We start from the raw sequence: 14,963 nt of genomic DNA on the forward strand, positions 1-14,963 counted from the left end.
TCCTTATTATATAGAGTTACAATCTCTGCTGGCTCTTTACCGAACAATTTAATGCTCTGCTTTCTCCCTTTCAATATCAATGTTGCTAGTAAGCCTGGATAAGAAGCTACCACTTTTTTAGCTTGGGCGGGAAGATGGATTCATTTTAGGGGACCGTTTTGCCACAGAACTCCCATAGGTGCTGTTGGAGTAGTTAGGCAAAGGAACTGCCAAGTTACTGTTAAATCAAAAAATTTTTTTATAGCTATCAGATAAAGCTGCTTCTACTTTGCCTAGGGCTTCCCGAGCCTCAGCCATTAATTGTCTTTAGAAGTTGGATCGGGATCCCTGCGCAAAATGTTAAAAAGGGGCTTCAAGTTGGCAGTGGTTAATTTTAAATAAGGTCTAATGCAATTAATATCACCTACAAGTTTTTGATAATCATTTAAAGTAAAGAGACGGTCTTTTCTCAATTGCAGCGGGGCATGAGTCACAGTTTCTGAATAGATAACCCTTCCTAAGTAAGTTATGGGTGGGTTGATTTGAATTTTCTCTGGGGCAATTTTTAAACCTCTAGCTGACAATGCCTGGGGTCAAGTCTTGGAGTACAGTTTGTAAATGAGCTCTATCAGGATGAGCTATTAAAATATCATCCATGTAATGGATCATATATACTTGTTCATAGTTAGTCCTGATATCTTCTAGAGCAGCACTGACAAATTTCTGGCATAGGGTGGGGCTATTTTTCATTCCCTGAGGTAATACTTTTCACTGAAACCTTAAATAAGGCTGTTTAAGATTTTTTGATGGCAGACTAAAAGCAAATCGCTTTTTATCCTCAGGATTTAAAGGAATGGTGAAAAAGCAGTCTTGTAAATTAATTATGATTATATTATATCCCTCTGAAACGGCTACTGGAGAAGGGAGCCCAGGTTGTAAAGCTCCCATGTCCTCCATGGTGGCATTGATTGCTCTTAAATCTTGTAAAAGTCTCCATTTACCAGATTTTCTCTTAATGACAAAAATAGGAGTGTTCCAGGGGCTATTGGAGGGCTCAGTTCAGTTCAGTTCATTTCAGTCGCTCAGTCGTGTCCGACTCTTTGCGACACCATGAATCGCAGCACGCCAGGCCTCCCTGTCCATCACCAACTCCCGGAGTTCACTCAGACTCACGGCCATTGAGTCAGTGATGCCATCTAGCCATCTCATCCTCTGTCGTCCCCTTCTCCTCCTGCCCCCAATCCCTCCCAGCATCAGAGTCTTTTCCAATGAGTCAACTTTTCACATGAGGTGGCCAAAGAACTGGAGCTTCAGCTTTAGCATCATTCCTTCCAAAGAAATCCCAGGGCTGATCTTCAGAATGGACTGGTTGGATCTCCTTGCAGTCCAAGGGACTCTCAAGAGTCTTCTCCAACACCACAGTTCAAAAGCATCAATTCTTCGGTGCTCAGCCTTCTTCACAGTCCAACTTTCACATCCATACATGACCACAGGAAAAACCATAGCCTTGACTAGACGGACCTTAGTTGGCAAAGTAATGTCTCTGCTTTTGAATATGCTATCTAGGTTGGTCATAACTTTTCTTCCAAGGAGTAAGCGTCTTTTAATTTCATGGCTGCAATCACCATCTGCAGTGATTTTGGAGGCCCCCAAAATAAAGTCTGACACTGTTTCCACTGTTTCCCCATCTATTTCCCATGGAGTGATGGGACCAGATGCCATGATCTTCATTTTCTGAATGTTGAGCTTTAGGCCAACTTTTTCACTCTCCACTTTCACTTTCACCAAGAGGCTTTTTAGTTGCTCTTCACTTTCTGCTGTAAGGGCGGTGTCATCTGCATATCTGAGGTGATTGATATTTCTCCCGGCAGTCTTGATTCCAGCTTGTGTTTCTTCCAGTCCAGTGTTTCTCATGATGTACTCTGCATATAAGTTAAATAAGCAGGGTGACAATATACAGCCTTGATGTACTCCTTTTCCTATTTGGAACCAGCCTGTTGGTCCATGTCCAGTTCTAACTGTTGCTTCCTGACCTGCATACAGATTTCTCAAGAGGCAGGTTAGATGGTCTGGTATTTCCATCTCTTTCAGAATTTTCCACAGTTTATTGTGATCCACACAGTCAAAGGCTTTGGCATAGTCAATAAAGCAGATATAGATGTTTTTCTGGAACTCTCCTTCTTTTTCCATGATCCAGCAGATGTTGGCAATTTGATCTCTGGTTCCTCTGCTTTTTCTAAAACCTGCTTGAACATTTGGAAGTTCATGGTTCACATATTGCTGAAGCCTGGCTTGGAGAATTTTGAACATTACTGGCGTGTGAGATGAGTGCAATTGTGCAGTAGTCTGAGCATTTTTTGGCATTGCCTTTCTTTGGGATTGGAATGAAAACTGACCTTTTCCAGTCCTGTGGCCACTGCTGAGTTTTCCAAACTTGCTGGCATATTGAGTGCAGCACTTTCACAGCATCATCTTTCAGGATTTGAAACAGCTCAACTGGAATTCCATCACCTCCACTAGCTTTGTTCGTAATGATGCTTCCTAAGGCCCACTTGACTTCACATTCCAGGATGTCTGGCTCCAGATTAGTGATCACATCATCATGATTATCTGGGTCATAAAGATCTTTTTTGTATAGTTCTTCTGTGTATTTTTGCCACCTCTTCTTAATGTCTTCTGCTTCTGTTAGGTCCATACCATTTCTGTCCTTTATTGAACCTATCTTTGCATGAAATGTTTCCCTTGGTATCTCTAATTTTCTTGAAGAGATCTAGTCTTTCCAATTCTATTATTTTCCTCTGTTTTTTTTTCTTACAAATTTTAGACTTTTTATTTTGTATTAGGATATAGCTGATTAACAGCCCAATACTAATTGTTGAAAAGATTGCTCTTTTTCTATTGAGTGGTCTTCATAACTTTGTTGAAGATCATTTGATCCTATGCACAAGGGTTAATTTCTATGCTCTCCATTTTTAAATTTTGGTCTATTTGTCTATCTTTATACCAGTAATAGAATGTTTTGATTACTGTAGCTTTATAATATAGTTTGAAATCAGGAAATTGATGCCTCCAACTTTCTTCTTTTTCAAAATTGTTTTGGCTATTTGGAATCACTTGAAATTTCATATGAAATTTGGGAAGAAAATTTCTGTTTCCTTAAAAAATGGTATTGAGATTTTGATAGAGATTGCATTAAATCTGTAGATTGATTTTGGTTAGTATGGCTTTCTTAACAATACTAAGTCTCCCAATCCATGACCATGTGATGTCTTTCCATTTATTTGTGTCTTCTTTAACTTCTTTCAGCAATGTTTTGTACAAATCTTTCACCTCCTTGGTTAAGTTTATTCCTAAGTATTTTATTCCTTTTACTGTTTTTTTTTTTTTTTTTTTTTGCTATGGACCATTTTTAGTCTTTATCGAATTTGTTACAACATTGCTTCTGTTTTATGTTTGGTTTTTTGGTCGTGAGACATTCGGGGTCTTAGTTCACAGTCATACTCAGAAATAATGTTTTATCAGGGACATGCCTGGTGGTCCGGTGGTTAAGCATCCATCTGCCAATGCAGGGCACATGGGTTTGATCCCTGGTCTGGGACGTTTCCACATGCCAAGGGGCAACTAAGCCTGTGTATCACAATACAACTACTGAGCTGGCACTCTAGAACCTGTGAGCTGTAACTGCTGAGCCTGTGTGTCACAGCTACTGAAGCACATATACCCTAGAGCCCATGCTCTGCAATAAAAGAAGCCACTGCAATGAGAAGTCTGAGCATTGCAATGAAGAGTAGCCCCCACTTGCTGCAACTAGAGAAAGCTCACACACAGCAATGAAGACCCAGCACAGCCAAAAATAAATAAATAAATACATTTTTAAAAAAGAAAGAATGTTTCATCAGCTATCTGAGTATTTCTTAGCCCAGCCAAACTGACACACAAAATTAACTATGGGGGTTACCAGTACAAATACATAAAGCATCTTAAAGTTATAGCATTGTATTTTCAACTGAGAAAAACAATTTCAACTGCACGCAAAAACTTTCTTAATAGCTACCCCAACATTTTCTTTTACTGATATCACAAGCCACATCTTAATATATTATATACCTGTTAACATAGATTTATAGGGCTCTTTTGTGTTTTATTTATTTGTCTGTTTGGCTGTGTTGGCTCTTAGTTGTGGCATGTGGGAACTTTGTTGCAGCACATGCTCTCTAGTTGTGACTCACAGGCTCAGCAGCTTCATGGCATGTGGGATCTTAGTTCCTAGACCAAGGATTGAACCTGTGACTCTTGCATTGCAAGGCAGACTCTGAACCACTGGACCACTAGGGAAATCCCAGATTTATAGTTTTCAAAATGCTTTTTGTCATTTAAATTCTATGCGTCCAAATTACAATAGTACAGGTTTCTATATTTTTAAATCTATTTACCTTTACTATAGAATCAACTATTTTTATATGCATTTATGTTGGTCTCTATTATCCTTTTGTTTATACTTGAAGGACTTCCTTTAGCATTTATACTGAGCAGGTAATTATTTCTCTCAACTCCTGTTTTTTTCTGTGAAAGTCTTAAATATTCCCTTCTTTTTGAAGGACACTTGCCTAGTGTCAGTCAAGCCACAGAATGGCTACACATAGTCCTGGGGTCCTATGTGTAGGAGATAAGTCCCTTAGCTGAATAGAGAACCATATGGACAGCTAGAAAGGCTTGAGAAGGCTGGACTCCACTTGCGAAGAGTATGTGGATGCTGGCTTGCCCCCAGACCTCACCTACCCGAATGAAGTGAATATCCAGATCTGCTCATTCCATGCCAGAGCACGACACTGAATTCAAGCCTGCCAGCAGCTATGGAGAGACTCTACCTAGGGATGCAGAGGTGACTTGGGGGCCTGGGGCATAGCCTAGTTGAGCAGCAGTGGCCACTGTTGGTACTTACTCAAGTGGCAGCCCAGACTGCAGACGGCAGCACAGCTGCTAGGTTTCTGTGACCACCTCACTGTGCACTCCAGTCCAAGCCAAATGAGTATCCTTGGCTTCAGCCCCACTCACTCCATGACATAGCGCATCACTAGACCTGGGCTGGTCATGACCAGGGAAAAGACACAACTGTGGGCTATGTCTGAGGGGAGCTGAAGACACTCACAAGACTTCTGTAAGCACATGAGCATCCGTGGCTTCAGCACCCCCATTCTTTGGGGTAAGGGTCCCAATGGGGGAAGGAGGAAAAACATACATGCAAAGGGAACAGAATTGGCTGGAACTCAACCCTCAGGGCTTCTGCTCTAGCACCTTGGGAGCAGACTCCCAAGGTGATGGACACTGAACAGATGGGAAGTCTCCCTCACGCTCTGTGCAGGCTTTAGCTTCTTTATCTCCAGCTACACTTCCTTCCAAGGTGATAACTGCCAACACATCCTGAGGAAAAATGTGACTGGAATCCACATCAAATCCAGCCCTCCACCAAAGGTAGGGGGCACACACAGTCTGCAGAGGGACATTCCCACATAAGAACACTCCTTTGAGACCACAATAGGTAATAGTACATTTTACAATAACTTTCTCTGCTTCTTTATAACAGTCTCACCTAAATTTATAGAAGTAGAGAGAGTTAAGTAAAATGAAAAACAGAGAAACTACTTTCAACTGAAGGAACAAGAAAGGATTGTAAATTGGTACGCATACTATGGATAAAGTTATGAAGTTCCTCAAAAAGTTAAAAAGGAAATTACCACATCATCTAGCAATTTTGCTTCTGGGTATTTGCCCAAAGAAAACAAAAACATTCACTTGAAAAGATGTGTGCCCTCCAATGTTCACTGCAGCTTGATTTACAATAGCTAAGATCTGAAAGCATCCCAAGTTCCATTGATAGACAAATGAATAAACAAGATGTGGTATACACATACAATAGAATATTACTCAGACATAAAATTTTGTAACAACATGGATGGACCTAGAGGGTATTATGCTAAGTAAAATAAGTCAGACAGAGAAGAGAAATAATGCACGAGGACTCTAAATCTAGATTGTTTGTGAAATCTAAGAAACAAACAAAACAAAACAAAAGCAAACTCATAGATATTGAGAACAAATGGGTCGCTGCTAGAAGGTGGTGTGGGTGGACAAAATAGATGAAGGGGTTTAAGAAGTACAAACCTTCAGTTATACAATAAATAATCATGAGGGTGTAATATAGAGCATAAAGAATATGGCTATTTAAATAACTTTGTATGGAGACAGATGGTTACTAGACTTGTTGTGATTATGATCAAATCACAATGAATGCAAATGTCAAAATATTATGTGGTACGCCTGAAACTAAGGTAACACTGTATGTCAACTATATTTCAAAAAATGAAATATACAAATATCAATAGATATAAAGAATATATATGTGGAAGAAAAAAGTGAAAAGATAAAACAGTAATATTAATAGTAGTTGTCTCTCTGGATGGTAGAATTTATTTACTTCTTTTCTGTATGTGTAGGTTATAATGGCTTTTATAATCAATACACATTGCTTACATAACTAAAAAGCTATTAAATATCTTTGTTTTTTCTTAAGAGCTAAAAATAGTTTTAACTAATTAATTAAAATATAATTGGTGTTCAACATTGTATCAGTTTCAGGTGTACAACATGGTGATGTGATGTTATTATTTCTTAAAGTATACTGAGAGTGTCTTAATGACTGCAACTACAGTAGATGCTTCTTAGATTGGCTGCTGCTGCTGAATTTTTGGCCACCTGTTTTGCTGCATGATCTTGTCTCTTGGTCTTAGGAGAGTAGTTGAGGAATAAACTTCTGAATGAGGTTATGACACTTAGATTCACCCTCTTGTAAATATGGTGTCTAGAATTGTGAGGTGCAGAATCTGAGAACTATTAAAAGTGGAGTTATGTTAACAGTGGTCTGTATTTTCATATTGATGCTTGGCTGTTCACATTTTCCTTGGATTTTTCTGAGATACCTTGTTCTATGCATTTTTAATTTTTAAAGCCATTGAATTATTGTTGTCTATAGTTTTCAAGCAAAATAATCTTAATAAATTCAAAAGAACATTCATTGATTCAAAAGAACATTCATTGATTCAAGAGTCATTTACCAAACATTTACTGGGTGCCAGCTTTTGGTATGACAAAAGCAAAGAAAAAATAAAACTATCCAAATGTCTGGATAGCAATTGTTTTCATATTTTCATTCTGAATTCTAGTTTCTGCTAATAGTCTCAAAACAATTGATAAATCACCACTTTTTCCTCTTCAGGGAGAATGTCAGATTTCCTTTAAATTTAATGTGTTGCAACTTAGAGAGATGGGAATACTAGACCATCTTACCTGTTTCCTGAGAAACCTATATGCTGGTCAAGAAGCAACAGTTTGAACTCTATGTGAAACAACTGACTGGTTCAGGACTGAGAAATGAGTATAACAAGCCTGTTTATTGTCACCCTGTTTATATGCAGAGCACATCATGAGAAATCCTGGGCTGGATGAATTATAAGCAGGAATCAAGATTGCCACGAGAAGAATCAACAACCACAGATATGCAGATGATATCACTCAAATGGCAGAAAGTGAAGAGGAACTAAAGAACCTCTTGATGAGGGTAAAGCAGGAGAATGAAAAACCCTGGCTAAAAACTAAATATTAAAAACACTGAAATCATGGCATCACTTCATGGCAAATAGAAGGGGAAAATGTGGAAGCAGTGACAGATTTCCTCTTCTTGGGCTCTAAAATCACTGTGGATGGTGACTACAGCCATGAAATTAGAAGACAATTCCTTCTTGGCAGAAAAGCTATGAGAAACTTAGTGTGTTAAAAAGCAAAGACATCAGTTTGCTGACAAAGGTCTGTATACTCAAGGCTATGGTCTTTCCAGTAGTCACGTACGGTTGCGAGAGCTGGACCATAAAGAAGGCAGAGCACTGAAGAAATGACACTTTCAAACTGTGTTGTTGGAGAAGATTCTTGGGAGTCCCTTGGACAGCAAGCAGATGAAACCAGCCAATATTAAAGAAATCAACCCTGAATACTCACTGGTAGGACTGATGCTGAAGCTGAATCTTTGGCCAATACTTTGGTCACCTGATGCGAACTCACTGGAAAAAGACCCTGATGCTGGGAAAGATTGAAGGCAGAAGGAGAAGAGGGCATCAGAGGATGAGATGGCTGGACATGCAACGGACATGAACTTGGGCAAACTCCAGGAGATGGGACAAGGAGGTCTGGCACACTGCAGTCATGAGGTCACGAAGAGTCAGACACAACTAGCAACTAAACAACAACTTAAAATTACAGCACAGCACAATAATCTGAATGTGTTAATGCTACTGAACCGTACACTTAAAAATGGCTAAGATGGCAAATTCTATGTTATGTATATTTTTACCACAATTTAAAAAATAAACATATTAAAAATATACAACACTGGAGCATCTGCAAAGATCCAATACTTAAGTATTTTGCCTAATCTTTTGGATAAGCATGATTTTTGTGGTTCAGATTTTCAGAGAATTTTCATAAGAAACTGAGGGCAACTATAGTTAGGAGGGTGAAATTCACCTTCTGATGGTATTTAATGAAAGGATGTGTGTGTATGTCCCTATTGACAAGCATTAGGTATTCTGCTTTATAGATTAGAATTATAATAACCTAGCAATTGTCACTTATCTGTTCATTCAAAAATTACTGAGTATCAGTTATAGGCTTCCCTGGTGACTCAGATGGTAAAGAACAGCCTTTAATGCAGGAGACCCAGGTTTGATCCCTGGGTCGGGAAGACACCCTGGAGAAGGGAATGCCTACCCACTCCACTATTCTTGTCTGGGAAATCCCAGGGACAGAGGAGCCTAGCGGGCTACAGTCCACATGTCGCAGAGTTGGACATGACTAAGCAACTAACACTTTCACTTTCACCTAATATAATATATTCAACAGTGTAGAGGATACAGTGATGAATTAGATATTGTACTTGACTTCAAATTGCTTTTTAATCAGTGTAGAAGCGCTGACTTGGAGCACCTTTGAGATCTTTTGCTACTTTTCAGGAAATGTGTTTAATGGGTTTTTAGTCCATCTAGAGCAATTATTTTTACTTACTGTTGAGTTTAGGCTGGGGCATTACACCTTTACTATTTACTAGCATACTAGAATTTAAGAAGATGTTCCATTCTTCCTCTGGCAGGGATCCAATATCATCCTGCATTAAATTTCCATTAGCATTATTTTGCATGATTGTAGTGCAAAGCCCAAAGGAGAAGCAAAGTTTATGTCGATTAAACAGAGCTAAAGAGACCACCTATAAAGAAAGCATAACTGTTAGGCTAACCTAGCTAGGTCAAATAAATGTGCAAAATTCACCTTTGAGAATGTCTCACCTTAAAAATGTTTCTTGTCAATGTATCTATTGAATTTTTAAGATGTCTATCTAAGGTTCTTTTTTCACTTCCCAATTTAGGCTCTTTTGAGAGATTTGTGATTTCATGACCTTTTTTCAGAAACATTCTCTCCCTTTTCAGACTGTGTTCTTTTTGTTCTTTGCTTTTGGAAACTACTGATGAAACAAAAATTTGACGAAACCAGTCTAGGGAGAACTGGTACATGTAATCAATCTGTGCAAGATTAGACACTAGAAAGTAGAGAAGGGCACCCCGTGTAGCAATGGGGAGATACAATTTACGTGTTTCTTCAATTTTACTTTCTGCTTTTCTTGCTGCTTTGATTCGCTTTGAAATTTCATTTGAAGTCATCTTGGATTTTCTTAAGATGTCTACAATTTCTTCATCATCTAATACAAATCCTAAAGACAAAAAATGAGTTTAAATAAAAATCATTGGAATATTAAATAATTATTTCCTCATTCTCTACTCTTTATCTAAGAGTTTTACTATTGGCCTTTCGTAGGTTTTATTTTGGACTTTATTTAACCTGTGTTAAATGAAGATAGGCCATGTTTCTAAAAAATTTGATTAATAGTACATATGCCTCCTCCTTCCCATCCTCTAGTCTCTTCTTTATACTACGTTAATGTTTGAAGATTTTTATTATAGGCACATAATAAATAGCCATTTCATCATAAGGAATGCATTTCCATTTGATCTTCTATACACACAGAAAATGAAAATAAAATTTTCAGAAAATAACAACAGCATCATTATTTTACGAGATGTACTCTGGTATTTTCCATTGTGTTCTATTTTATTAAACAAGGTTGATAATGATCAATAAAAATGATTTTTCATTCCACTAATGGGTTGCTACTCACCTTTAAAAAAACACTGCTTTAGAATATCCCTTTCAAATGTGTAAGACAACTTTCATATTCCCATTTTAAACTCTACTGTTTTATAGTAGAGCTATTCCCATTTTTCAAGTGCTCCTTTTTTTTTTTCTTGGCCAAGACACAAGACTTGCAAGATTTTATTTCCCCAACCAGAGGTTGAACCCATGCCCTAGGCAGTGAAAGAACGAAGTCCTAACCACTGGACCACCAGGGTATTCCTTCAAGTGTTTTTTTTTAATTAAAAAAATTTTTTTTTACTTTATATTGGAATATAGTTGATTAACAATGTTAGTTTCAGGTGTACAACTAAGAAAGGTGTACATGTACAGGTACCTATTCTTTTTCAAATTCTTTTCCCATTTAGGTTATTAAAGAATATTTAGCAGGGTTCTCTGGGCTATGCAGTAGGTCTTTGTTGGTTATCTATCTTACAATTTTTTTTTAAGTAGATAAGATTTTTAGTTGGAGTTTCAATATCAAACTCTCAAAAATTAATAGAATGACTATACAAAGAAGTTGAAGAATATAGTAGACCTGAAAAGCACGTGAATCAATTCCACATAGCTCAGACTCACGTCAATCAAGTCAGTGATGCCATCCAGCCATCTCATCCTCTGTTGTCCCCTTCTCCTCCTGCCCCCAATCCCTCCCAGCATCAGAGTCTTTTCCAATGAGTATTTTCCAACTCTTCGCATGAGGTGGCCAAAGTACTGGAGCTTCAGCTTTAGTATCATTCCTTCCAAAGAAATCCCAGGGCTGATCTCCTTTAGAATGGACTGGTTGGATCTCCTTGCAGTCCAAGGGACTCTCAAGAGTCTTCTCCAACACCACAGTTTAAAAGCATCAATTCTTCGGCGCTCATCCGGGAGTTGGTGATGGACAGGGAGGCCTGGCGTGCTGCAATTCATGGGGTCGCAAAGAGTCGGACACGACTGAGCGACTGAACTGAACTGAACTGAAGATTTATATGATTTTTACACAACAGTAGCATACAAATTCTATTCAAGTTCCCATAGACTGTAAACTAGGAGCCATAAAAACTAGGAACATAAAACAAGGTGTAAAAAAAGTCATCATCTAAAGGTATTGAAATCATACAGTCTGATCTTTTATCACTGTGGAATTATGTTAGAAATCAATATCAAAAGATATTTGCAAATAACCCCCATATTTTTGAGTGCAATGTGACATTTTCCAAGAGAGATCTTTGACTTAGCCATCGAAGGCCTCAATAAAGTCAGATTGAAAAAAAACACACAGGGTGATTGCAGCAAAGAAAGCATTTAAATGAGAAATTAGTGTCAAAAGGAGAAATATTTTCAGTGATACAATTTCTAGACCCCTTGATGCTCACCTCTGGACACAATTTGAGAAAAGCCCTATTGAAATGTGGCATCCAGAACTAAACATAGCTCGACATGGCCGTTGAAAGGAATCATGGGATTATTACATTTGAAGATCTGGAAACCATATTCTCATTGATGCAGGTGAAGCAAGTCTAAGTTACATCTGGATCTAAACTATGGGCTGTTTCTTATAGTCACTACCCTTGACTCACCTTTCCGCACAGGGGGTGAGGAGTCACACCGAATATAAAACATTTACAAAAAGATGGTAAGGATAATCTATTTTTACTAAAACTTGGAAAGGAGGAAAAAATATGTTCAAAATCAAGGGGTCTTTTATTGAGCTTTTTCCAAGAACAATTTTTATGAAGTGTACTATCTGTAAAAAGTTGTACCCTTTTAAAAATATCTCAGACTCTAAAAAGAGAAACAATTGATAGGGAATAAATGCTAAAGGCATAATAACAGAATATAGTGCACTAATGTGTGTTATCATAAAGAAGTTTTCCTTTGTCTTGTTAAAACTATTGTTTGTCCAATTTAAGAAAAGATTATAGCAAAATATGACATTTGTCAGAAAATAGGAGAGGCTGTGTTCCCGAATCTCATTAGATCAATTATGTTGCTTTCTATGTATTTTACATAATACCTGGATGTTTTGGTTTTGTTCCCCAAGAAGTTAACAACTATGATTCCAATCTTGCATGAGAAAAGATATGGAAACCTTGTCTATGTAACTAGTCTTATGATTAATAGAACAGCTTAGTCATGGGTTACTAAGAAACAGCTTTTACATGTAATTAGAAAAGGAACAAAGTCAGATCTTTCCAGGTATAAATGTGTATTTAAAGTTTCATAGTTTCATGTACTTTATTTTGTGATTTATAATGTGAAATATATCTTTGGTCTTCATTCCCAGTTTTGGCACAGAGCTTCTAAAATCTTTGGAATTTCCTATGGAACCACCGAGGTGGCGCTAGTGATAAAAAACCCGCCTGCTAATTAATGCAGGAGATGTAAGAGACATGAGTTTGATCCCTGGGTCAGGAAGAACCCCTGGAGGTGAGCATGGTAACCCACTCTCAGTATTCTTGCCTGGAGAATCCCATGGACAGAGGAGCCTGGCAGGTTCTGGTCCCTAGGGTCGCAAAGAGTCAGACAGGACTGAAGTGACTTAGCACGCACATACTTGGTAACAATTCAGAATAGTCCTTTCAACTTTTATTCAGTCCTTTACAAAGGTATGCAAGGGTCTACTAATATCACTAAAGATCTTAACTTACCTTGTGCATTCTCTAGTAAATTTAACGTTTTTTGCTCCAGTTCTTCAAGAGTCTTAGCATCAAGGGAAATACTCTCTAAGAGCTGGAAACGTTGATTTTCTAAATGAGGAACTTCATGACTTAATACAATAGATAAGAGTTGATCTTGAAAACCTTGGAATGTTACTGTGAAGTTTATCATAGTAACAAAGCTATAAATGAATGGAGGAAAATAGGGATTGTCTATTTCTGTAGATACATATAACCTAAAATGTGAGAAAGGCACCAGTTATTATTCAAAGGATATGCAGAAGGAAAAAATGAAACAAATTTACTTAATAACAAAAAATACTTCTTCTGGAACTAAACAAGATTAATTTTTGGTTTTATTCAGCCTTGTGCACAAAGTAGGCTCTCAGTTTATACTAAGTACTATCTAGAGCTTTAAAAATACAACCATAAATTATGTACATATTTGGTCTAAGCATAAGGAAGAGAAAAAAATGCTACATAATGGGAGTTTTGATTTGCTACTAGATCATTGTAAAGACTATGGTTTTCACCCTGAGTGAGCAAGAAGCCAATGGAGGAATTTGAGAAGAGGAGAGACATGATGTTTTATAAGAGGACCACTCTAGCTGCTGTCTTGAGAGTAGCCTGTGCAGAAGGAAGACAGGGGACAAGAAGGAAGATAGGAGACTGGTTAAAATATGAGAGATAATGATGGTGGCTTGGAGCTATGTGGAACCAGTGGAAGCACTCAAGAGTGCTCAGATTCTGGATCATTTTTAGTTTTCATAGCAACCCAGTATTTTGGGCTGCACCAGACTTCCCTGGTGGCCTAGTGGTAGAGAATTGCTGGCTAATGCAGGAGACACAGGTTTGATCCCCGGGTTGGGAAGATCTCATGGAAAAGAAAATGACAACTCACTCTAGTATTTTTGCCTGGGAAAACCCGTGGACAGAGGAACATGGCAAGTGACAGTCCATAGGGTCGCAAAAGAGTCAGACATTATTTAGCAACGAAACAAAAACATTTTACAAAGGGTGAAATTGAAGCTTACAGAGGTTAAATAAGTTGCCAATATCACATGGCTAACAAGTGACAGACAGGGAATCTGTCGTCATCTGCCCTCTAAAATAGTCCCTCCACCACCTCTTCAAACATGCAATTCAAACATGGGGATGAGACTATCAGTTCAGGGTGATGTTACTTCAGTAGTATTTCTAAGCTGTTGTTTAATCAATCAGGCTGTATTCAGTGAGAAAGAATGCGTTAACACAGTGCTTTCCAAAGTGCATTCTGTAGAACACTACTTTCTGAAGAGGATTTGTTCAACAAATAAAGGGATTTTAAGTCCTTGTAGGAAAGAATCTTGTTTAACTTTGTTTAACCCAGCTCTTTAAAAAAATGCAGAATTCCTTTTTCGAGTAACCCCCCCACTCCCACCCCAACTAAATCCCTGGAAATGATGCTTTGAGAAACATACTTTGGAAAATGTTTTACTAACAGAAGGAAGGAGGCTTAAAAGGGAGAATTCTAGGGAGTGAGAATTAGTTGAGGAGTGAGAATTTGGTAGCTCTGCCCAAGTTAGAGGATTCACTGACCAACAAGTTTAAGAGTCAGGACAACTTGGTAAGGAGTCAGTCTGTCAGAGTCCCTGTAAAGAAGATAAAGGCACCAGGCTAGGGACCATTAAAATCATCTTCTAATTCTCATTACTGATTACTTGCTTACTACAATCTTTTGATTATGAATTGAAGGAGAGAATGCACATAACTGATAACACAAAGTCTTATTCGCTTGGGAACTGTATTTTTGTTGTAGTTAAATTTGTCTGTATAATAGTGCTTTGTGAAATATGTTGATGAATTGGTTTCCTGGAGGCCCATAACTGCTTGGAACATGGACACAATGTTTTTATCTGTCTAGGCAAAATATCTTTTTGCTCTAGGTAGCAGAAGTAGATTTTGTTTTTCAAAGAAGTAGAAGCTTTTCCAGCCCAAATAAAATATTGTGCAAACAGATCAAATTGAGGTTTATGAGTTCAAGTGGGGCTGGGATTCCTGATTGCTGCCCTT

General features: G+C 38.0%; 1 protein-coding gene across 1 annotated transcript in view; it reads right to left on the reverse strand.

The window, feature by feature from the left end:
- Nucleotides 1-14,963, reverse strand: part of DNAH14 (dynein axonemal heavy chain 14) — a 361,705-nt gene that overhangs the window by 66,157 nt on the left and 280,585 nt on the right. Inside the window, exons 67-69 of the mRNA XM_040262849.1 lie at nt 12,903-13,147; nt 9,369-9,790; nt 9,091-9,289 (exon numbers count right to left, since the gene is read on the reverse strand). Coding sequence (XP_040118783.1) covers nt 9,091-9,289; nt 9,369-9,790; nt 12,903-13,147 — 866 coding nt within the window. The remainder of the gene's footprint in view (nt 1-9,090; nt 9,290-9,368; nt 9,791-12,902; nt 13,148-14,963) is intronic.

The sequence above is a fragment of the Oryx dammah genome, unplaced genomic scaffold (assembly GCF_014754425.2).
Source record: "Oryx dammah isolate SB20612 unplaced genomic scaffold, SCBI_Odam_1.1 HiC_scaffold_21, whole genome shotgun sequence".
Taxonomy (NCBI): Eukaryota; Metazoa; Chordata; class Mammalia; order Artiodactyla; family Bovidae; genus Oryx; species Oryx dammah.